The sequence below is a fragment of the Tenrec ecaudatus genome, chromosome 3 (assembly GCF_050624435.1).
Source record: "Tenrec ecaudatus isolate mTenEca1 chromosome 3, mTenEca1.hap1, whole genome shotgun sequence".
NCBI lineage: Eukaryota > Metazoa > Chordata > Mammalia > Afrosoricida > Tenrecidae > Tenrec > Tenrec ecaudatus.
This window is the reverse complement of record NC_134532.1, coordinates 63,921,496-63,947,457: the sequence shown is the minus strand read 5'-3', so window position 1 is coordinate 63,947,457 and position 25,962 is coordinate 63,921,496. Positions and strand designations below refer to the sequence as shown.

General features: G+C 38.4%; 1 protein-coding gene and 1 non-coding gene across 3 annotated transcripts in view; both read right to left on the bottom strand.

Annotated features, from left to right (window-relative positions):
• Positions 1–25,962, bottom strand: part of LRBA (LPS responsive beige-like anchor protein) — a 706,055-nt gene that overhangs the window by 532,778 nt on the left and 147,315 nt on the right. For both annotated transcript variants that reach the window (XM_075543710.1, XM_075543711.1), the window contains exons 21-27: positions 25,430–25,553; positions 24,924–25,116; positions 6,913–7,959; positions 5,777–5,955; positions 4,828–4,981; positions 4,244–4,424; positions 631–758 (exon numbers count right to left, since the gene is read on the bottom strand). In XM_075543710.1, coding sequence (XP_075399825.1) covers positions 631–758; positions 4,244–4,424; positions 4,828–4,981; positions 5,777–5,955; positions 6,913–7,959; positions 24,924–25,116; positions 25,430–25,553 — 2,006 coding nt within the window. The remainder of the gene's footprint in view (positions 1–630; positions 759–4,243; positions 4,425–4,827; positions 4,982–5,776; positions 5,956–6,912; positions 7,960–24,923; positions 25,117–25,429; positions 25,554–25,962) is intronic.
• Positions 3,826–3,958, bottom strand: LOC142444109 (small nucleolar RNA SNORA5). The gene has a single exon (XR_012783778.1). It is a non-coding gene; the product is annotated as a small nucleolar RNA SNORA5 (small nucleolar RNA).

Here is a 25,962-nt window from a genome sequence, read left to right as displayed (position 1 = left end):
GATAGCTTCCCTTGTCCTGCAATTCACTGACAGAAAACATACAACAAAACAAAAACCAACTGCGTTCTGCATGACAGCACTATCCACATCCATGATCTGTGGTCAGGGGGGGTTGACCAGAGACTTACTCCCTAGGTGGGCCCTGCAAACGGAATTTGGCTTCCCACTGTCAGCCACGGCCTTCAGCAAGCTGGTAGCCGGATTCTCAGAGCTATATTTTATAGCACTGCTACAGCAATCCTTTCTCCAATGTTGCCTTGTTTCTCCTACTTGGGTCTTTCTTTTTTGGAGGGGTTGGGGCGAGGGGTGGAGATAAGGCATAGGGAGGTACAGCAGAGAGTCACACAGGGAAGAACAAGCTGCACAATACCTCACCACGAACAAGAAATACAAATCGACATCTCTGAAGGAAAAGGAATCATCAAGGAAAGTAAACATTTAGAAAAGCAGACAAGATTAAGTATAATCAAATCTTTACTGTATATTTAGACACAAATATTTTAATGTTATATCCACAGCTTAACATAACTATACTGGGAACCCTGTCAGATTTATTTAACTTTAGGTTGAAATGAACAAATAAGTTTCGGATCTCAATAACAAAATCAGAACTGCATTCTACATTCTTACCTTTGCTGCAGACTTCCCCATGGGAATCAGGCCAGGGATTGCCTTCGGGCCTCTGGCTGTATCCCCGTGAGTTTTCCACTGTGAATGCTGCTGACACTCCAAGCAGTTCCTTACGGCCACTGCACACACTATCAGGGGAAAATAGGGTCAAAAGAGGAAAGTATGTTTCAGAATACACAATGAATAAAAGTCACTACGTGATATACTTTATAGAATATTTTATTTCAAACGGATTACCTTCATCAAAGTGCTAAAACATCACCTGGATTTTTCCAAGTGTATCATTGGACTGTTACCTTAAGACCGAGTGCCTTTATAGGACAAACAGGCAAACTTTCAGAACTCAGAAAATAGACTACTGTTTCTTGGGCCTCACACTTAACTAAGCTTGCGAATTTATTATAAAATTGGTAGAGAATTAAAAGAAATGTGGAAGAAAATAGAAAGTACATAAACTAAGGTGACAACCATCTATTACTTTCATTAAGGTAAGAGATTTTAACCAGGCAACTGTCCTGTTTTCCTTGCATTCTCTCAGTATAAATGACATAAAGTCTAAAAGATAATACATATGGTACTCATAGCATCTTCCTATTACTGGCTTTCATTCAGAATATTTAAGAGATAAGAGACAGGAGGGCAAAATAAATAAATAGCTACAGCTTGTCCAAAATGGTCTCTCAAAGGCTCTTCTAACTAGACAAATGCATGATTACTTAGAAAATAATTTTGATTTAAAAAAAATTTAAAAAGAAAATAATTTTGACATTTAAATGGCCAACTGGTCATTCACACTTAACCACAAATTGCTTCTTATCAAGCAATCATCTGGATTCCAAGCCAAAGAAGTTTGAACTAACCAACAATGAGAGAAAAAATTAGGAACAAAATTAAAATTTATGTAAACTAGGGATTTTAAAATACCACCAGACCATTCCATAGCTAAGAGAGAAAAGAAATGAGAAAAAGTTCTACAAGATGACAAAATAGGGCAACAAAAGCTGAAAGGAAGGAAGGGGTAGAAAAAATAATATAAAATACACACTGCCAAGTTTGGAAATCCTGTCCATAAAACAACACTTTATACTAGCATTCTCTTTCTCTCTCTCTCTCTCTCTCTCTCTCTCTCTCTCTCTCTCTCTCTCTCTCTCTCTCTCTCTCTCTCACACACACACACACACACACACACACTCACTCACTCACACACAGGCTGATAGACATTAGAGCTTCAGAGCTGAAGGAACCACATGGAGACCCCAGCCAGCTCTGCGATTCTTATACCATCACTGGATCCACAAAACTTCCCACCCACTGGCCTGTTATCTTCCTACATTCAGTGTCATGTCATCTGTTTTGTGAGTCTGAAGAGGACGTTATAGATTGGTATCAGACATAAAGATTAATATTGGATTTATGGACTGGACGTTTTCTTAATGTTCAATTGCTCTTGTATATAAAGCTCTTTCCTACACACATATAAGTGTCTATGAATTTGTTTCTCTAGTCTACCCAGATTAACACAGTTAGTGTGGTTCAAATCCAAGAAGAAAAGTCTGAAAATTTTGTTCTATTAAGACAATCGCCATGAAAACCCAATGGAGCAATTCTAATCTAAAGCACACGGGAGTGGCTCATTCACCATGAGTGATGGCAATAGACCGGTACCCCTTCTGAGTCTCATTTCAATATATAAATACAAGTTGTGCTGGGGTAATTAAATGACTTTTCTTTCTTCTAGCCACAAAATAAGGAAAATGGAATACTTCCTTAGCTTCTAAATCTAATGCCCCTTAATTTAGTGTAAAGCATTTTTAGTGTAGACTTGTAGTTTTAATCTAGAAAGTTACTTTTTTTTTTAAAGTAAAGTAGAAAGTGTTAAAAACAGTAATACACAGGATGTGAGGGCAATGTGGCTGCAACATCTATCACCCCATTGATCTCCAGGGTGTATTCGGCTGATCTGGCTGGGGGTGCCCCCTTTCTCCCTCACTGCTCCATGTGCGTCCTCGGTTGAAGAGGACGACCTTCCCTGATAGAAGGAGGACCGTCCTTCGGTCAAGGGTATACAAGTAGCTGTGCTCCCCTGCTAGAACCTCCAGTCTCAAAATAGTAATACAAAAAAGCAATGGAGATAAAATATTTTAATTACATCACTAATAAGAAGTCTAAAGAAATATACCATAGCCTAAAGTATTACTTAGAAAAATACTATTCAGATTCCAATGTCATAAATTACAGCTTTGGAGTATTGGGTAAGTTTGCTAATTCTTCCTTAACAAATAGAATTAACAGAGTAATACCCGATTCACTGTATGAATATCAGTAATAAATGGCGTGGTCAATAAAGGATAGCTTTTGCTATGTTGTACTCACCAATTTGATTTTTATCTTAACATCTGACAGACTTCTTATAAACTGCAACAAGTACTTTCCATCATCCTAAGTCTAAAAATAGTCTGAATACATTGTGAACAAAAAATGTAAATTACGGATTCCCTTTTGCACGCTGGGCTTCTAGCTAGCAAATAAACTCTTTTTGCCAAAAAAAAAAAAAAAATAGAAATTACATCCAAAAGGTATGCCTCAGTTTATGTAACAGATAATCTACACTATGATACGGAAAACTATTTGACTAACTGGATTTTACAATTGTGATGTCTATCTCAATGCCTTATGTCTCATCTATTTTCACATAGCCATGGTACCTACTCATTTAGCTTCCAACTCATTGGTCCCTTCCTTCTCTGCATTTATTAAGAAAATTACCAAATGTCTCAAAAATCTTCTATAAAGGGAATGAATTCTCCCTTCCTTCATATAGTTTTACTTTCAATTAAAAGGGGGGGGAAAAACTGCTTCCAAATGAGGAGCTAACAGTAACAAGCACAAGAAAGGAGAAATGTTCTCAAAATGACTGTGGTGATGATTACACAACTCTCTTTAATATGATTAACCACTGATTGTATGCAAATGATATCAATTAATGGTTATAAAAGAAAACACTGGCTTCCGGTTTAACAAATTAACGCAGTCATCTGAATGAAGGCTGTGCTTAAATACTGCCAGTTTACAATCTTGCTACTCAAGTGTGTTTGGACACATCTCCTAGAATGTCTTCAGACACACGTAATTTTCGGCTCTACTAAAGACCAACAGTATCGACTCCAGATTTTAACCAAATATCTTTTTTTTTTTAAATGTCTGTAACAAAATTTATCCCTGAGGCTCAGCAGAGGAACAGGGCCCATGAGTTACAGTGTCACTGTGGCAGCCTCTTGGGCCAGTGCCAGCCATGGGTGGGGCAGGCACTGAACTTGACACAGCTGCATTAACCAAATCTTCAAGTGATTCATATGCACCTTAGAGAAGGGAAGAGAAGAAGAAGGATGCTGACCAGACCACCTTAGATTTTTCAAATCCCAGGTCTTTTTCCTCTACCACACTTGACCACTGCTGCAGCGTGGGGCGGACAGTCCTTCACTCTCTGCAGGTTAAAAAGGTGCCACGTGCAGATTCCCTAGCAAGCTGCTTTTCTCACCAGCACGAGCAAAGATAATTTAAAACCTACTACGGCTGGATGACACATACAGTCCTGATGAGTGTGACAGCTCACCTAGTCGGAGACACTGCCGCAAGATCCCTCCAGATGACATGTTCTTTTCCGCTTCAATTTCAGCGAAGCCCAGAGAACTTGCAAATATGAGCACATCCACAAGACTGATTAGCCTCTGCAAAAACGTCACGGAGGCTTCCATTGAAAGGCCTTGGGTAGGCTCAATATTCTCCAGTTCATGCTGTAAGAAGTAAAACTTCACATGTACATCTGTGGCCTGATAAAAATTTAATTTTACCCAATACATACCCCAAATTTCTAAGTTTTACAAAAAGCCAGACTTTCAAAACTCTACTTCAACACGTTTCCTTGTCATTTCATCTTATGAAATGCAAAGTTTTGGATATATAAAGGTAAAACAGCATCAGCCATATTCTTCAATAGCTGGCATGGTCTTAGGACAATTAACGATCTTCTTCCTCTTTTTACTAATTGAATAGATTGTAAAGCCCGTTCAGGTAACTGTGGCTTTTGATTTAGAGACCCCATGATGCACAGTAACTGCTGCATTCAAGTTGTAATCAGTAGCATGCATAAGAGCCGTGTTTTCACGGTATTTCCTATCGTAAATACCAAGTCCTTACTGTCGCTGATGTAGCCGCTGAAAGCAATGGCAGTATGCCCCCACAAGCCATGACCATATTGTCCATCACTTGAGAGATGAGATGAATTGTGTTGTGGACAAAGATGACATTGTCACTGCTATTCACGAAGTCCATAACTGTCTTTGTTGAATGGCTGTCCAAAGATACACGATGGTTACTGATAAAGCTACAGAGAGGAAATCACAGCGTACGTACTAGAGGGAAGGGACGACCAGAAGATGCCTTTGCTTCATCTTAAAAGTTGAAGAAAGACAACGATGCAGGCATTTGGGGGATGTACTTCTTCACAAGAAAGTACCCCATAGCAGTGGTTACTAGTCATGCCCTCCTGCCATGCTAACACATAAATTCTGTTAACATTACACCTGATATAAAAATGTGAAGTAAATCAGACAAACTCTGAGAAACCATGCACTCACAATTAAAAGGTGCATAGAGCCAAATGTGCTATTCTAAATTCCTAGCATTTCTTTTGGAAATGCTTTAAGTAAAAAAATAAGAGTATACAAAGACATATAAATAAACTGGGTACTTATAAAATCACAAATTAAACAATAAAGTATAATTCTGAAATACACCTTTTATGCACTGGAGTCTCGTACACATAAATCCCAGTAGTTTTTCAGTATTTCCAATAATAAAGCCACTCAGTAAGCTTGCCTCTCTGAAAAATCCCACACTAAACAATAATCTATAGAAAATCTTCAGTTAAAAAAATGTACATCTCTACATTTCAAGTTTTTATAATCTAGACAGAATTTCTTAAAATTGAAAAAACATTAATTTAATAAAACTCAACCGCAGAAACAATTTATAGTCTACTCTTAACCAAATTCCAAATTAAGAATAAAGTGTAAACTACATGAAGTTCTTTTGAAATGAACACTAAAGTTCATACACATCATCTACAAGAAATATATGGACAAACCTTCTCCACATCTGTATATCTGTTTCTATTGAAAATAAAAGATCAGTGAGCAGACGCTGATGCATTTGAGACCACTTGAATTCAGGAATACGAAACATAGTCGGTCTGGAATCCCTCCTGTGTCCAGAAGCTGCGTCAGAGGCTACACTTTGGCGTGGCTGCTCCTGTTGTCTTGACATCTAATATGGAGAAATTTAAGTAATAATAAATCCCACTGCAAACAAAGCTGTTAGTAAAATAATTCAGTAGCTTCTATACAATTCAGGTAACAAGCACAGTTAAGGCAGTAAAGAATTATGGAAAAATTCATCAATGAGGAATAATATTCATAATTTAACACATTTAAAGCAAAGTTACAAAAAAAATGCTAAACTACTTCAATTCAATAGTAATTATCTTGGACCCATATCAGTACCACCACCAGTCAATGTGGCATGAAGGATCAAGCAAGGTTCAAGAAGTTATTCATCTTGAGTATTGGCATTAAAAAAAAGCAGTACCTAGATTATAAACTCATTAAAATGAAGAACCACCCCCAAAAATAAGGAAAATACAATGAAGAACAAGGAAATAAATAAGAGGGGAGAGTGGTTAAGAATAGAAAAAATGGTGGGTGACAACATGCAACCAGTCATTGAGCCTCAAGAGTATGCCGACATACTGAGAGAGAAGAGTCCGCCTCTAGCTTTAGCAAAGGCACCTGCCTCTTAGACAGTAAACCAACTGCAAGGAGGGGTTGTAAACCCTATGTTCTGTAAACAGCATCATAAAAATGGCAGGTGGTCTTAGAGAAAAGTAGTCCTGGATTTTGCTAGAAAACTAATGCGCCAACTAACTGTTACCAGGCTAGTCAAATGAGGGAATAAAAGTACTTCCTGTATTTCCTTTCTAAGTGAAAATTGTGCCCTTCATGAAACATTTCCCATGTTGTGACGGGAAAATAAAAAGGAGCTTGCACCTCATGAAATCTTAGAAAATGTCAAACCCTGTGCTCACTGCTTGAAATTTAATCATTACATTACATTTAAGTAACTGAGGACAGTCTATAAACCAATTCCAAAATGAAATCAAACATATATACACTTGTTGCATTTTATTTAATTCGATGCACGCACATTTCAAGAGCAAATAATCACCTCAAGTACGGGTCGGTGAGGCTGCGAGGCTTCCGTGTCTGTGTTGGCCTTCAATTCCAGCTTCTCCGTGTCGGCAGCAACGCTGGAGACATCCAACTTGGCAATCTTCTGCTCAGGAGTAGGTGGAGATTCTAAACTGACAGCATGACTCTCACTGATTGATTTGGTTTCTCCAGCAAGATCAGTTGCTTTCTTCTCTTCCTCCAGCGTCTCAGCAACATCTGACTGTACAGCTGTTTGGGAAGCAGGAGTTTCTGGTAAGGAAGCTGACAATTCAGATGCACTCATAGTCGAGATTCCGGAATCTTTACAATTTTGAGATTCGTCTTCAGTTTGCTTTTCAGTAATGGGTCCGTCTTCCGGAATTAGTTTGCAGTCATTACTGGGCAGGTCCTGAGCGTCGCTGGTTTCTGACCCAGGTGTAGGCAAACCCCCGTCTGGGAGCTCAGTAGGTAAACTGGCTTCCTCAGGAGAACTGCCTTCTACCTTGAGTTCCACGTAATCGTCATCCTCCTCTTCGTCTACTAGAGACTTATCCAGTAATTCTGGCCTCTCTGAGGGATCCTCTTCTGAAGGCGAGCTTGAGGAGGCTGCTACTTCACTGACGGCCACGGTATCTTTCCCAGTTGCTTTAAACGAATTAGAAGTAACAGAGGCTGCTTCGATTAATTCAGAAGATACTCCTAAAACATCTGCATTCACTGTCTTATTTGCCAGTGGGACTTCATCCAGTAATTCTTGATTTTCTTGCTCAGTTTTCCTCTCTTCATTAGATGTATTATGTGTTCCTAGTTCAATGTTGGATGCTGAGTTTACCAAGTATGCCTCCTCAACACGTGAGTTTTCAGCATCAGTTCTGGTGGTACTAGATGAGACAGGAGAATCCTTGGTATCTGACGGCTTGGACCCTTCTGAAACATGATCCATGCTAGTATCGGGCAGTGCTTGGACTGGACTTGAAGAACATGGCCCTACTTCTTCACCAGCATTTCCCTGGTGCTCCCTAAATATATTGGCAAGGTTTTCTTTGTGTATTTCCAAAGTGACCTATATTGGAAAAAAAAGTGAAAATCTGTTAAAATATCCATTAAAAATATACAAAAGGAAATACAAAGTGTTTCCAACACTTTTACATACACATGATATATATAATGCAATCAAACTTAATTCACCTACCAATGCTCATTTCAGTAAAATGACAAAAACTCAGCCACAAAAATCAACCGTACCAAAAACATAGTTATGAGAAGGCATCAAAAGTTTGTGGAAAAATCCCAATATCTTTCAGTTCTATTTCCCACAAACTTTTAGAAGCACCTTTATATTTCATAAATACTTAAGAAGAAGATACTTTTCTTTATACTTTACACTCTTCTGTATAATTTGTACGGTCCTACACGGACACTAAGAGCTGGAACTGACTGGACAGAAGTGAGGGTTCTTAGGGTCAGTGGCTGAAAGGCTAAGTCGTTGGCCATAAGCATAGAAACCGACCCAAAAGAGGTCTTACTGCAGTCAAGCAATATACTTAGTGTTCAGTGCTTCATTGCTATTTCCCTACCTCTCTGCTGGCCCACCGAAGTTTACAAAAACCTACCACCAATCACATTGTTTAGTCACATGAGTATCTTGCAAACTGTCCTACAGGGAAGTAATGGCCTTTCACTTAATATATGTTGAGTAAACAACGTAGGATAGTAATAATAATCACAAGATGGGCTACCTAGAAACCTACGTTCTCCATTTCATGAAATATGAAATACTTTAACACAAGTGAACACCCCAAATACAACTCACAATATGTCAGAATAAGATAAAGTATGCATGCCCCTCCCCTGCTCCAAATACCTGCTGAATTCCTGGCCCTTGGATTCATGAAAGTAAGTCTATTTGGAAGGAGTTTTCTTTATAATGTTAATGAGGTCATATCAGTAAAGGTGGATCCTAAACCTAATTAGTTCTTATCAAAAGATCTGACATGCATACAGACACCCACACCTAGGGGAAGAAAGGCAGACAGCAGAGCAGATGCACCCACTACCTCAGGAATTGCCAAGATGATGGGCAATTTAAATAAGACCAAAAGGGCCTCTCCCTGAAACAAAGCCTGATTCAGATTTCTAGTCTGCAGAAATGTAAGAAAATGGATAGTTCTTTAAAACACCTATGTGTAACTAAGCTATGAGTGCCTTAGATACAGGTTAACTAAAAGTATAAGCATAGTCATGTGCAAATAAAGAAGAATGGATTGCATATAAACAATCATGAGAAGAGATACTGGTGAAAACAAATGCATGCCTACAGCTCGCTAGCTTCTCAGAGTCGAGCGTGGCACAGCCACGGGATCACGTGAGTAAAACTCACACTGTGAGCTGCTCGAAGGCACTGAGAAGTAAGACCACAGTGACGAAAACTGAAACTCAATCAAAATTATAGTACCCAGAATCTGGTAAGTATTGGAATACAAGCATGCTTAGTAAATTCTAAGATGGGCGGGGGTACATTTCTGCTCTCTTAATCCCACCTTATCTAAGAGGGCCTTCAAAAACATGCAAAAATCAATACATTTGAATCATGGTGCTGGCAAAGACGATTGAAAGTTGCGAGGTTTGCCAGAAGTACAAATAAATCAATCCTGGAAGAAGCACAACCAGGAAGTTCCTTGGAAGTGAGGACAGCAGGACTTGTTCTCACACTTTGGATATGCTATTAGGAAAGACCAGCAGTCCCTGGAGAAGGACGTTCATAGCAAAGTTGGCACAAAAGAGCAGGACACCGATGAGATGTATTGACAGGGACTACAACACTGGGCTCAAGCAAACACCACCGGCGAGGAGGCTACAGGACCGGGCAGCGTTGGGTTCCACAGAGCGCAGGGTTGCTGTGAGTCGGAGCCCATCTGGCAGCACCTAGCATTTGGTGGAGTCCACTACCATGTTGTACATGGCAGTGTAGATGCTGCAAAGATTCTTGAAGCTCTGCCACCGGAGGCACCCATGGTGGACAGATTCGACTGCAGCTTCCCAACTAAGTAAAGCAAGGGCAAAAAATACACACTTCCAAAAACGAACCACTGAAAATCCTGTGGACAGCACAAGAGAATACTGTCCTACTGGAAAATGAGCACTTCTAGCTTGAAAGACACTCAAAAACACTCAGCAGGCACCACAAGGGGCTAGAGCAGACCACCAATCCTGAAGGAGGCACAGAACTAGGCCGCCTTTCATTCCGCTGTCCTTAGAGCCAACTCAGTGGTAACTAACAGCAACATATACTGCTAGGATCAGCTACACAATGTCTAGAATACCTTGTTGTCCCATAGTGCACAGTCAATTAACCAGAAGTGACATTTCTCCCGGTTTTTAAACAATTTGAGGAATTCTCTTAGCTATAGATGCCGGTATCCTACTCATGGCCAATGTTGTTGGTGTTGGTTATCTTCAGAAGGTACAATTTTGCTATCACAATGTATCTCTTACAGATTTGTTTTTATTATCCTCTTCATAGTCTTTAGATCTTTTGATTTTAGAAAATTTAATTTAAAAGGTGAAATATAATTCTTCTAGATCTATTTATGAGCAGATGAACTTTCAACTGGTGATCTAAAATTTGATGGCTTTACATACTTAAGCATTTCAATTCAAAGCAAGGTGCACTTTTGTAGACTAGAGTCTGAAAATGGCATATGGACTATTTTATACACTTTCCTTTTGTGCTCTGCACAGGAAGTCAAATTATGTTCTAATTATTGTTCTATCTTCCCTAAGCAAATCAAATAGTTAAGCTTTGTCAAAAAAACGGAGTATTAAAAATTCTTCAATTTTCTGATTTTGTTCACTTTTAAATTTACCTAAAATTTACATAAGTAGTCTAAAAGCTTACTGGCAATACACTATCATCATTGTTATCTTTTTGATGCTGTTTTCCTTCAGTTATCTGTGTCTTTAATACTGATAATTCCCAATTAATTACCAGATATTGTTCTAAATTACCCAGCTAAAAGAGTAGTCATTAATCTCCACAATCATTTGATAGCTAATCTATAACTGTTTGCAATGTTTGGAAAGCACTTCTATAAAGCACTAGTTAAAGATGCTCATTGAGCTAATAACATTTCTCTGGACATTTATTTCCACTTAATTGCCATTCAAATTTGACATTTAAGAGATTAAAAGTGAGTTCAATACCTCAAGAAATTAATATTATCTTTTCAATCTATATGTAAAATATTTAACCTATAAAAATTTAGACTTCAAAAACAATGTTAGGCAATGTTCAATAGTTGACTTTATTTTTAAGCAAATACATCTCTGTCACTGTATTTTGTTTTCCTAATGAAATACTGGCTGTTAAGAGTTGTATGAGCCCCTAATAAAATGTTAAAAAAAAAAAAAAAAAGAAATACTGGCTGAATATGGTATTTTAACTTACAGCTCCTAGAATACCCAAATTTCCCAATTTATAAATATCACATATTTTAAAATAGCCAAATCTTCCTGTATGAGATATCAAGGAGCATAGTTAAAAGGATTACACCACAAAACAGAATGAATTAAAGACTCTCATCCGACAGTTTTCAACAACAGTATAAAGTACTAGATGAAAACAGATAACTATACTTATTGAACTGTCTTATACAAATCGCTAACAGTCACAAATCTAAGTCATCTAGTACAAGTCCAAGCGCCTAAATGATTTTTTGAGAGAGCCTCACTGATGAACTACCCAAAAGAGAGGCCTGTGCTACCTTATGGAAACCTCAGAACATGATAAAAATAACGGAAACCTGACAACAAAGTGAACAATCATATATGGGGAAAAAAGGTTGTAAACACACTCATACATGCGTTGCACTTTTTTAAATGTAAGAATTAAATAGTTAAAATGCAAAGCATTACACAGTGAAAAGACTCCTTCCCACCACTGTGTTCTATTTGCATAGTTCTTCCCAGCAAAAAACTGGCAACGAGTTATTGATTTCTTATGTGTTCTCCTCCAGGGGTATTTTTGTACATATACACACAAATATAAATTTTTATTTTACCAACAAACACTCACTACACAAGCTGTTCTACACATTCTTATCACTTAATAGATCATGGATATTTTTCAAAACTCATTCATTTAACCAACAAAGAACACTAGTGTTCTATCAGCAATGTTTAGAGAATTACGAATACTGCAGTTAGGCAGAGAAACCACCGCCCTTCTGAATTTTATGTCCTATTGGAAAAATGGGTAATACTATATGGTTTCGGTTTCCAAGAGAGTAAATCTTTACAAGAGTAGAACGTCTCGTCTTCCTCTCACTGAGCAGCTTGCAGTTAGTAGCCCCAGGCATAACCACTACACCACCCCAGGCTCTGCATCTCAAACGGGCAAAGACAGAAAAAGAGCAAAGAGAGAGGAAGAGAAATCTACCTAGGGATAAGCTACCAAAAAAGAGAGAAAAGGCAAATTACAAAACTTCATCAAAATTAAAAACTTGTGAATCAAAGGACAAAGAGGTAACCTGTGAACTGGAAGGAAAAAAAAAAACTTTCAACCATGTTTGATATGGGTTTCATATGCGAAATTTATAATGAACCCTACAACTTTTCAACAAGATTAGTAACCCAATCAAAAAATGAAAAGCTAAAGACAAATCTACCATATAACCTATAAATAATTCCAATCCTATTTAACTATTTCACGTATACCATAATTCCAATCCTAACTACATAAGTATATCCAAAAGAATTAAAAGAATGCAAACAGAAACCTACATGCCAACTTTCATTGCAGCATTATTTGCAATAGCCCAAAGATGGAAACCTAACTTTCTATTGAGAGATAAGCAATAAACAATATATGCTTGTGTTAGGGTTCTCTGGGGAGACAAAACCAGATTGCTAGTAATTTTATATATAGATAGACAGATATAACACAATAAATGAACTGTTAAATTATATACAGATAGATATATAACACAAGAAATGAACAGTTAAACTATAAAGCAGTACAAATGGCTCATTGCAGTTCACTCCCGTGAGCAAGTTGTGAGACACTGGCAGTCCTTCAAGTCTTGAGAGCAGCCAGGTAGTCCTCTGTAGAGAGAGAGCTAGGCTATCTCAGCACAGGCAGCAAACAGGAAGGCAGGTCACCAACTGTCAGGCAGGTCACCAACAGTCAGTCCCCAGCTCCAGAGATGTACATTCCAATCATGTGGTCTTAAGGGGACCTCAACTGTCAGCAACACAGTCCACAGGCTAGGCGTCCCACAGGTAGTGCAGCCTGTAAATTGAGGCACAGAACAAGCAAGGCAGCCACGCACTGGTCCGATGATCAAAGAGCGAGAGACAAGAAAGGCGAGGCTCACGGAGCCATTTAACTCTCCGCCCTTCAATTAATCCCACTTGTATCGACCAGGCTGGCACAATAAACTATCTCAATGCTGTGTGTGTGTGTGTGTGTGTGTGTGTGTGTATGCAATGGAATAGTGTTCAGTTATAAAGAGAAATGAAATCCTGATACATACAATATTGATGAACTTTAAAAACATCATGCTAAGTCAGCCAGTCAGACAAACAATGTATGGTCCCGCTTACATAAATCTGCAAATGTACAGAGAATGAAGTTCAACGGGCCAAAAGGGAGGAGGAAAGAACAAGCCACTGCTTGGGAGCACTGAATGTCTTCTAATGCTGGAGAAATACTATGAGAAAGGATAATGGTGTCGGTTTCACAATGAGTCAGTTGCAGAACATAATCCATCTTCACTGATGTTTACATGAAAAATGAATCAACTGGTAAAAATGTGTGTGTGTGTGTGTGTGTAGGCACATGTAACATTTTTTTCAATTATAGGTCAAAATACACATATGGTATACTATATAAAGCCATTTATACTCAAAGGTCTTCAAGTTTCATTTTAAATAGATTAAATTTTTTTTCCATCAGTTTTTATGAGCAGAATTTTGGAGAAATCCAGAATACAAAAAGTAAACACATAAATTAATCCTTCCAAGAATTCAAAGTGTCTAATACGCAAATGTTACAAAAAGTTACAGCCTTTGTTCTGAGATGCATCTTCTTTGGGAAACAAGATGAGTAAATAATAAAAACAGACTTCCTTCTTTCATGTCATGATTTTTGAGCAACACTTCCATATTAATATCCAGTGAGGCCATAATTTATGAACAAGCCTGCCAAGTGCTAATCTTGTTTTTGTTTCTTTAATCTCTGTAACATACCACACTAACAGAGGCAAATATTCTAGAATTTATTTGAACAAAGTTTTTCAAAAGGGAATAAAAAACATTCTGCCCTCAAATTCTTTCCCAAACACAAACCAAACTCCCTGTCATCGAGTCAATTCCAACTCATAGCGACCCTGTGGGGTTTGTTTCCAAGATGGTAAAAAGATCGTTACATAGAAAGCCTTGCCTTTGCAGAGCTCCTGGTGGTTTTGAAGTGCTGATCTTGTGGTTCGCAGCAGAACATGCAACCACTCTGCTGCCAGCGCTCCCTTCAAATTCCCTTCCCAAACCCAAACCAAATGGATTGCCATGGAGCCCATTTCTACTCGCTGTGACCCTATCAGGCAGGGTAGAGCTGCCCTTGTGGGTTTCCAAGACGGTTACTCTTTGTGGGATTAGAAAGCCTCATCTTTCTCGTGGGGAGGAGCTGGTGGTCTTGAACTGCTAACCTTGCAGTTAGCAGCCCAACAGGAAGCCACCAAGGCTCCTTTCAAATTCCTTAAAGCACTAGAATTTCCATTTAGTTGATAGTTGCTCCGCAATTTTCCAATATGCTTAAAGTCCACACGTGATAAAATACTGGATAGGCAATTTTTGGATAGGCAATTTTTTCCCCTGGAAACATTTGGATAGGCAATTTCCCCCTCGAAACATCTGCAGGGTTAAGTGCTATCCTAAATGCTTACTGTATGCCACACACCATTCTAAATATTGACACATGAAAGCCATATATGTATCAGTTTAAATTTGCTTCTGGGCTTTGAAGAGATTCGTTCCAGTTGAGTCCTCTGCTGAGAACATGCCTCTCTACCCCAGATATATGTATTCTCGTAGAAGCTGTTTCCGTGTATCTGGGAGAGAAAGGCAAATTCTCACCAGAGGGTAGAACGAGAGTGAACCTGTGTTCAGCCCTGGTTTATCCTCTCCACACTACGCACCCATTAAAACTTACACAGAACCAGATCACTAAGTGTAATGAGATTGTAAATAACAAAAATGATGATATTTTTATAAGAAAATAGTTACATACAAGTATGTGAATACATTAATATGCAAAAGAGGAAACTTGAAAGATCTAGTTAATAGTTTTATATAGGTATTTGGATAATGACTGATTTTTTGTTTTATGTGTATGACTCTATGTACTTTTTTAAGTCCTAAATTTCCTGTTCAAGTACATACTTTAAAAACAAACTCATAATTTGATCAAAATATTTTAAAATCAATATTTTAACAATTAAGTAAAAATTACGATAAAGTCTAAAATCTACTTATCATAAAAATGTTGTAACTCTGGAAATTTATTTGTAAAATCTAATAGATTGTTTTAATGTTACCATCTAGCTACCTCCCCTACACACACACACACACACACACACACACACATTTTATACATGGGCACATATATGGATGGCTTTAATAAGACCCATTTTATATATGTTGTTTTTTATAATACTTTTTAAAAATAAAATGGAAAATTTTGGAAGAAAACAAAGATTTCCACATTTTATGTTGCTTTATGCTGAGTTCCATTTAACATAATGGCACTTGTTCTTATATAAAATGATATTTATGTTTAAATTATCAGATTGCAAAGATTAAGTAAAAACTTAAAATATTTTGGGTTACCCAAAGTAATGAAATACTTCACCCAATGAGCAGTTCTTGGTTTTAGAGTAGTCGGTATGCATTTATTGTTAAGTTCTAAATTCCCTGTTCCAAGTATATATAGAATTTTGGGGGGGGAGGGAGGGAGAATCTAATTCACTTTGGTTTTGGGGATTTTTTGGTGATTTTAATGGTATAGCTGTCTTAATGTACCTTTTCTGCTGTAACACAGTAAGTGGCTTAACAAATTATTAGAGGTTTAAAACAACAAAATCATATTATATTTGGAATTCAAGTTGAACAACCTTGACTTATTTTGTATTATGGGTCAATGATCCATTATACTGTATGGCAATATGGATCTAGAGGAAACACAGCATCTAAAAGTTTTAAATGTATTTGTTTAGTAAAGGTTTATTTTGGATAATCCTCATACTGAGAACATTTTAAATGCCTTTATTGAAATTTCAATTAAAATGAAGCATACGGGCGCATCAAGTGAACACTACTTATTTTAATCAAGATAATGTACACTCAAAAAAGAGAGAGGGAGGAACAAAAGATAAATAGGTGAAAATCTAGACCGCAAACACAACAATGAAATTTTGTTTTACAGAGGTTACTCTTTAACAAGTACACATCTCCAACCCTGAGACCCAGGTAACCAAGACGGAGCAGCGACACTAGCAGAGCCCGTTACAGCCTCTGAAACCCAGTCCAGCGGCTGGAAGAGGACACCGTGACAAACAGCCTCCTTGCTACAGAGGTGGCAGGGAATCTATCACACTGGACAATAAAATTGCAATTGAGTTTCTCTGGCTTTTTATAGCAGCTGCATATATCCTGATGTGACTCTGCAAAGCGATCCAATTCTGCGGCATTAGTTCCTTACACACCAGTTCTTTATCCAATGCCGTGTGATGTTGAGATTTTTAAATGGATAAAATTATTTTTAAAAAGATAAGCATCATTCTAGTAGCACATGCATGAAATTTTCAAAGCTTTACAATGAATATGTTGAGCGCCCCCCAAATTCACAATCCATACACATTTCCATTGTGTCACACACATGTCTACACATGTTGTCGTCATCTTTTTGAAAACATTTTCTTTCTACTTGAGCCCTTGGTATCAGCTGATTTTCCCCTCCCCACTCCCCATCCTCCCTCCTTCACGTCCCCTTGATAACATTTTTTTTCCTTACACCAACTGTTGTCTCCCATCACCCACTTTTCTGCTGTCCATCCCCCTGGAAGGGGAACCATATGCCAATTATTGTGATGGGTACCCCCGTACTCCCCCACTTCCTTTACCCTCCTAGTATCGCTGCTCCCCTTATTAGTTGTGGGGGGTTTATTTGTCCTGGATTCCCTGTGCTGTGAGCTCTTATCTATACCAGTATACATGTTCTGGTGTATCCAGATTTTTAAGATAGAATTGGAGTCCTGGTAGTCAGGGTGGGGGGTGGGGATTGGGAGACATTAAAGAATTAGAGGAATGTTGTATGTTTCATCGGTGCTATAATGAACCCAGACTGGCTCATCTCTTCCTTGTGGCCCTTCTGACAGGGGGTGTCTAAATGACTACAGATGGGCTTTGGGTCTCCACTCTGGCCTCCCCCTCATTCCCGCTGATATGATTTTTGTTTTGTGTCTTTGATGCCTGCTATCTGATCCCATCAACACCGCATGATCACACAGGCTGATGTGCTTCTTTCTACATGGGGTTTGTTGCTTCTCAGCTAGATGGCCCCTTTTTTATCTTCAAGCCTTTAAGACTCCAGGCGCTCTTTTGATAGTCAGGCACCATCAACTTTCTTCACTACAGCAGAATTTTTAACAACGTGGTACAAACTGTCACCTACTTACAGAAGCACCTCAGCTCCACTGAAAAGTCTATTACATAATGATCAGAAGAGCCTGCTTGATTGGTGCTATAGGCTAGGCACTGGACTGCTAACTTCAAGATTACCAGGTATAGCCCACCAGCCTCACTGCAGGAGAGAGATGAGGCTGTCTGCTCCTGTAATGGTGTAAAGCTCAGAAACCCAAAGCAGGGTCAACGAATTCGGAATTGACTCATTAGCACTGGTTTATTTAGGGGAGGGTAACCCTCAGAGGCTAAGTTGTCCAGTTTTATGTTTAAAACACAGGTCAAGATTTTAAAACATGGCAACATGTATAAAATTGTGCTTGATACGACTGATTAAGGATTGTTATAAGAGCTGTACAAGCCCCAATAAAGTGATTTTTAAAAAAGGATTTTAAAACTATAAAATTTGAATACAGCATTATTCATATAAAGCTTATGAAAAAGAAAAGATCCTTAATCAACAAAGAATACACACACTCACAATAAAACTAAGCTGGATGTCAAACACTGACATGGAATGTGAAACTACAAGAACTTGTAACTTTAAATTTGTCTTCTCCCTTTCACAAAGTTAGGTAAAGTCTTAGTTTTGTTTTATTATTTAAATACTTTAACACAAAAAAGTGATAGGTCTGGTTCTAGTCAGCTAATTTAGTCAAAATTTATTTTATTTTTGAAATGAAATCCTAAATCTCATACAAACAATAGGTCAAACGCTGGTTCTTGGCCAAAATGAGGCACAAGAGAACTCTCGTTCAAGCAATATTTTCTTTGCAAAGATTTTAAAATCTGTTTAAAGCCCCAAGTGACTAAAGGACAATACATATTAACTAAACTATATGCATACATAAAACTTAAAAGCTGACTTTAAGTTTCTTATGAATAAACTGAGTATAAGAATTACTGATTTGGGGGGGTGGGGGCAGCAAATAAAAAGAATTACTGATTTGAAATCGTATGAGATGGTGGCTTGTAATTTTTCCTTTACCATCCTCCAAACCTTAACATATGCTCTTTGAAGGAGGGGAAAGTCTTTTCTTTTACAATGTGAAAAAAATACTAAGGATTCTTCCAATAATTGTTCATATTTAATTTATTTAAGATTCCATATTTCCATAATACTTTATTTCACAAGCACTGCCCAGGTTACAAACTTCTGACTGACAGACAATTTTTCCTTGCCCTTTAATAGTATGAATTTGCTCTTACTTTGAAACAATTAAACCGGCGTCTACTCTATACAATTTCTTCATCACCCTTTCACTTGCTGCATACACAGCTTTTAAATCACTGAAAAGCCTTTAAAAAAGTATTTTCTTGCACTCACTCACCCTCTCTTTCCAGTGGACCCTGACTCAAAGCAACCAGAGAAGGCAGAGTAGAATTGTTCCTTTGGGTTTCTAAGACTGTAATCTTTCCAGGGGCAGATGGGCAGCTCCCGTGAGCAGCTGAAGGGTTTGAACCCTGGCTTACACCGGGGCACTACCATGGTACCTTCCTGCCTGTAAAATTACATAACAACACTGGGTACCTGTTCCAACTCATCTGCAAATTCCAAACCAAGCCTACTGCTATGGAGTCAATTCAGACTCATAAAGACCCTATAGAACAAATCACAACTACATGATATTGGTTACAAATGAACCTGGTGGCATTGTACTTTCAGAGTCTCAAGGTCAAAGGTTCAAATCCCCCAGCTACTCTGCAAGAGACAACTGAAATTGCCTGCTCCTGTTTAGATTTGTAGTCCCGGAGAAACACTATATAAGGTCACCATGAATCAGAATCAGTATCAGCTCAAACGCTGTGATTCTTTACAGGAGGAGGCGGCCTGCTTCGTCCCTGGAGGAGGAGGTGTGCTCCGACTGCTGACTATGTAGCAGCACATTAACCACTGTGCCAGGGGCCTCTCTAGATTCCACTGCAACACACAGGGACAAATCGCACTAGTCACTGCCCATATTACATGTTATGAAAGTTAACAAAATAATTCCCTGTAAACTATGTCAGAGGAAGACACTTGGCAATATTAAAAAATACTGCTTCCCCCACCCCTAAGCCTTTTGGTTATATGGACTACATGTATCAATATTATAATGCTACAAACTAATACTGAAAATTCCTAATAGCATTTATTAATTCATTTAATAATAATAATAATAAGCCCACTACATGTTAATATAAAACATTTTTTAAAAGAACTATTAAAAAAGGAAACAGTAAAAAGAGTACTATTACTTCACATTTTTCCAAATTTTTTTTGAAAAGCGTAAGAGAAGACAGTTGTATTCTCCCATCTGCTCTGTATTTAATTGCTGGTATTAATCTTTAGTTGAAGCATCTAAAGACAACTCACCCTCACACAAATATGTAGCTTAGAAAGGATGACACTGTGGACCCCTGAAAAGGTCAGGTAGAATCCCAGAGCTATTCAGGGGACACCTTAAGAAGTACTCTCTAAGGTTATATTCATCTAGCCATCAGGCCTAAGGATTTGAGCAAACTAATGTACACAACCTGGAAGCCCAAGCTCACTGCGCTGCAGTCAACTCTGACTCTCAGCGACCTTAAAGGACGCAGTGGAACTGCTCTAGTGTTTCCGAGACTATTAATCTGTATGGGAGCAGACAGCTTCATCTTTCTCCCACGGGACTGCTGGTGAGTTTGAACTGCTGACCTCAAGGTTAGCAGCCCAGTACTTAGCCCACAGTGCCACAGAAGCACTGAACTGATAGAAAAATCTAGTTCATATTGGCACTTACTGACCAAGAATCAGTCTACCAAGTTATCAATCTCTCTGTCTTCCTCTCTCTTACTTCCTTCTTCTTCCCTTCCTTTCTCTCTGAAATCCAATTTAAATATCCATGAGGCTCACATTCAACAAAATTTTCCTAAACGTATTTTATAAAGGAAGAAAATATTGGCAGAAAATCAGTCGATTGTAGAAGCTAATAATAAATACCAAAAGACCTGAGTATAAGCACAAAATGAAACAAATTAAACCCAGGTAGCAAACATTTTCTACAAAAAAACAAAAAGCAAATATTTTAGGCTTTCTAGCCTCTCTAACCACCACTCAATGCTGTTCTTATTTTTTAATGCTGTTCTTTTAGATTAAAAGCAGTTATAGTAAATATATAAAGGAATCTAACAAAACTTTATTGACACAAAAACACCAAAGGTCAGTTTGATTCTTAAGCAACAGTTAAGCAAACACTGGCTTGAGCTAAAATTACCATCATTAGCAATGTAGTGTGTAAAACACAGCCATTTTGTAAAATCACATCTTTTCTTTTTTCCCACTACAATTTACTCAAACATAAACTTCTAACATAACTAGTGATTCTTCCAACATAAGTGGTGAAAACAGAATGCACTCAGATGCTACCTGAATGAGTTTTCTAGTCATCAAAAGACACCTTGGGCGTGGCACTCTGATGCCAAGGAAACAGACAAACTCACTGCCATAGTCTGTTCTGACCTAATGCCCCTATGGGGCAAAGCAGAACCGACCATGGGAGTTTTCGGGTTGTAATCTTTAGGAGTGCGGAAAGCCTCCTCTATCTCCAACAGAGCCCCTGTGGGTATAAACTGCTGACCTTGTGGTCAAAGTACACCTCCAGGGCTCCTGGTATGAGGATACAATCCTACAAGAACAGTAAACAGTCACCTATGCGTGGATATGCAGGCAGTCAAGCAGAACAGCAGGGGAAGAGGAATGGGACACGCCCACTAATGTGTGTTTGAGAGAGGCTATTTCTACATATGTATTTATGTGTTCAAATCTATCTATCTATGAATATGGCACAGTTATGAAAACGTCTTAGCCACAACCAAACACCTGGGTCTCTGGCCCTAGAGCACAGAAAACTCAATAGCAACATTCTACATACCACTTAATGGTAGACAGGGTTCTTGAAAGTTTATGAAGGACCATCTTAAGGTGCAACTATTAATTTCTTCCCACTAAAGCAAATAAGGATGAAGAAAATCAAAGGTGTAAGGGAACAATTAGTACAAAGGACTAAAGGACGATACATGTGAACTTCAACCGCCAAGCCTTTGAGACCACCATCTGGTGCCTAGCTACCACTACTGATTACTCTGAAAGGAATCCTCTGAGAAGGTCCTAAAGAGAAAGAGAAGAAATTATGGAGCAAAATTTTTAAAAATTGTAACGACTCTAATATAGACTTGGAAGAACCCTGGAAACTAGGGCTTTTCAGGCCCCCTTCAAGTCTGGAACTAAACTCAGCGACATGGCTCAACTTTTAGCCAAATGTCAGACAGACCAATAAGGCAAACCCTCCCACCAGGGCAGTATCCACTCCTCAGAACAATCAACCACAGCAGATCTAAAGGCCAGCATTTGTCCAAGGACAGAACTCAAAGTCAGGAAGAGACAGGAAAGAGAGAAAGATGGAAACATAAACACAAGGAGGAAGGGGGAAGTGTGCTGTTAAACCTATGTATATTGTTACATGGAAAACTAAATTGTTCTGTAAACTGTCACTAAAACAATTAAAAAGAAAACTTTATGAAACACGGTTCTACTCTGACACACGTGGGGTCTCCATGAGCCTGAATCAATTCAGTGGCAATTGGTTTGGTTTCTTCCACTCTAAGATATCCTTAAGGAGCCTTGGTGGCACCGTCCAGTAAGTATTAGCTGGCTAACGTAAGGTTGGTAGTACAAATCCACCGTCCACTCCACGGGCGAAAGATGAGGCTGTACACTCCCATAAAGAGACTATGAGGTTACTATGAACTTGAAAATGGCACCGGGTTTTGGTTAGATGTCCTTATTGGTGCTATTTCTGGGCACTAAAAAAACAGTTCCTCTTGATTATCAGTAGAGCGCCACAAGGACTCTTTAAAACATCTTTTAGCCTTACAATAGTAGCACACTTTTCTCTCACTGGAAGACACTCAACCCAAAATCACTGCCATCAATTGTGATGCAGAGCCACCTCATAGGGCTGCACAGAACTGCTCTGTAAGGTTTCCAAGACTAACTACTAAGGAAGCAGGCAGCCTCATCTTTCTCCACAGGAATAGCTGGTTGAGAGGAAGCAAAATACTACTCTCAAAATATTACTCTCCAGGACTAGAAAGCTACTCAAAGAAACACCTAAATACATACATCCTCAAGGAGTCGGACAAGTACTTCAAATCCTATAATAAAATATCCCAGAGCGGCCACTGTAACATTCAGAATATCACACATCTATCACTTTACTTTTGTTCTTAATTTTTCTAATAAATTCCAGGAACGTGAAAAGAGAAAACAACATTTTTATTACTTCTGAATAAGGGAAGAACTCTTTCAAAAAATACAAAAGGCAGACACTATCAATGAAACAACATTTTACTGTATTCAAGCTAGTTGCAAGGGGCAAGGAATGACAGACAAAGCAATTGAGAAAGGGGGCCCAACTTCCTAAATAGCAAATAGAAACAATAGTCTTTAAGGTTTTCTTGTGTTAAGACCATTGCATTTTTTTAAAATATAAACAATGTCTACACACATGTAACTGTATAATTTCTATTTGCACAGTGCATATTGGCTTTACTTAAAAATCACATTGGTATAGTCTTTCAAATCAATTAACATGAGCAGAAAGCAGCAAATAACAAGACCTTTCCATTCAATCAAAAGCCTTATAATATTAAGGTATTTCTCATCTCTGAATCCAGCACGCCACCTGCTGGTCACAAGCTCTCCGCTCCAATAAAATTGAGAGAAACTAGTCTGGAAACTTGAAAACCTAACTTCTTTCATCCTGAGGGATAATTCTTAATGTTACTAATGAAAATGCACATGAAATTGACATTCAAAAGATTGTTTATTTTGAAGAAATTAAAAACTTTGTATTTCCTTTTAATGAAACCCCATTTCAGCTGTTCATTTCCGAACTTTTTTTTAAATCGTTTTATTAGGGGCTCATACAACTCTCATCACAATCCATACATACATCAATTGTGTAAAGCACATCTGTACATTCATGCCCTCAACATTCTCAAAGCATTGCTCTCCACTTAAGCCCCTGGCATCAGGTCATTTTTCCCCTCCCTTCCTACTCCCCCATCCCTCATGAGCCCTTGTTAATTTATAAATTATTATTTTGTCATATCTTGCTCCGTCCGATGTCTCCCTTCATCCACTTTTCTGTTGTCTGTCCCCCAAGGAAGGGAGGTCATGTGTAGATCCTTGTAATCAGTTCCATTTTTCCAACCCACTCTCTCTCTACCCTCCCAGTATCGCCACTCACACCCCTGGTTCTGAAAGTATTATCTGCCCTGGATTCCCTGTGTTTCCAATTCCTAACTGTACCAGTGTCCATCCTCTGGTCTAGGCACACTTGCAAGGTAGAATTCGGATCATGAAAGTGGGGGTGGGGAGGGAAGGATTTAGGAACTAGAGGAAAGTTGTATTTTTCATCTTGCTACATCATCTCACCTTGACTGGCTTGTCTCCTCCCCTAAACCCCTAGACCCTCTCCAGTGGCCTACAAATGGGCTTTGGGTCTCCAGTCTGTACTCCTGCCCTCATTCACTATGGTAAGATTTTTTTTTTGTTATGATGCCTTATACCTGATTCCTTCAACACCTCGTGATCGCACAGGCTGCTGTGCTTCCTCCATGTGGGCTTTGTTGCTTCTGAGCTAGATGGCCACTTGTTTACCTTCAAGCCTTTAAGACCCCAGACACTATCTCTTTTGACAGTCGGGCACCATCAGCTTTCTTCGCCACAGTTGCTTATACACCCGTTTGTCCTCAGCGATTGTATCGTGGAGGTGTGCACCCAATGATATTTTTTGTTCTTTGATGCCTGATAACTGATCCCTTCGGCACCTTGTGAGTCTGGTGTGTTCTTCTGTGTGGGCTTTGTTGCTTCTGAGCTAGATGGTCGCTTGTTTACCCTCAACCTTTTAAGATCCCAGCGCTATATCTTTTGATAGCCGGGCACCATCAGCTTCCTTCACCACATTTGCTTATTCACCCACTTTGTCTTCAGCGGTTGTGTCGGGAAGGTGAGCATCATAGAATGCCAATTTAATAGAAGAAAGTATTCTTGCATTGAGGGCGTACTTGACTGGAGACCCAATGTCCTTCCGTCACCTTAGTACTAAATCTATAAATATAGGCACATAGATCTATTTCCCCATCCATTCCCGGACACTTTAACCTGCTTCTTTATCTTGATTTTTAACGTGGATTTTTTTCATTAATGAGTAAAATCTAAATTCCAGACATTTAAAATGAAAAACCCATTTTCATAAAGAAACTTACCTTTGAATGTGTAATTGACAGTGTGTCCACCCACACACGCCAGCCACCCCACTCATATTTGACTGCATGGTAAAGTAGGATCCGGAATATGGCATATACCATTTCTGTTATCTTCTGTTCATCTGAATTCTTGGGATTAAAATAACAAAGGGAAAGCATCCATTCCTGCCAAACAGAGCACTGTAGCAAGCTCCTGAAAAGTGTTAAGAGGGCACTGAATTACTCTTTAAAAAAAAATAATAAATCATTTGAAAATATACTAAAAACTAAAGGTTTAAATTAAAATAAGCTAAAAAAAACTATCTGCGGATAAACATTCAAAACAATTAAAGGATGTGGTGAAGAAACTCTTAACTATATGGGACATTATTTATATACCCTTAATGAAGAAAGCATATGGGATATTCACTTCACAGTATTTTTCAAAGTAATTTTTCTTTGGCAAAATGTGCTTATACAAAGGTAGACTAGGATACTGAAAATAAATGCTTTGTAGTTCTGCTTACCTCCTGTTTTCTCTACTGTTATTAAAAAGTTTAATCATGTCAGAAAGAAAGGCTCTGCGAACCTCCATGCTCTCTGGACACTGGGGAGAGTGTCGAAGTAGGGTTGCAATTACTTTCAGTATCTCTGCAAGACAGTTTATAAATAAGTAAAAAAGAAGCCGCAGCAAAAAATAAAAAATCTAAGATGGAAGATCACCAATACATTGAATTTTCTCTCATGTCTCTAACTTAAACATCTACTGAAAATACCCTCTGTATGGTTACAGAAAACATGCAGAGAAAAAACCGGCAATGGATCGTTAGCAAGCATCCACTATAATTCAGTAAGAGTCTTTTATTCCATACCATGAATTAGTAAAGCTAATTATAAATAAAGCAAGTCAAGTAATAAGTCAAATAATGGTGAAATTTTTGCTAAATCTCTGATCTTTTCCACACAGTAAGACAGCCCATTGCAATCAGAAGCTCAAAGAAAGAGAACAAACTCTCGGCTCTTTCACCATAATTTATGCTAGACCCAAAATCTTTCCTTT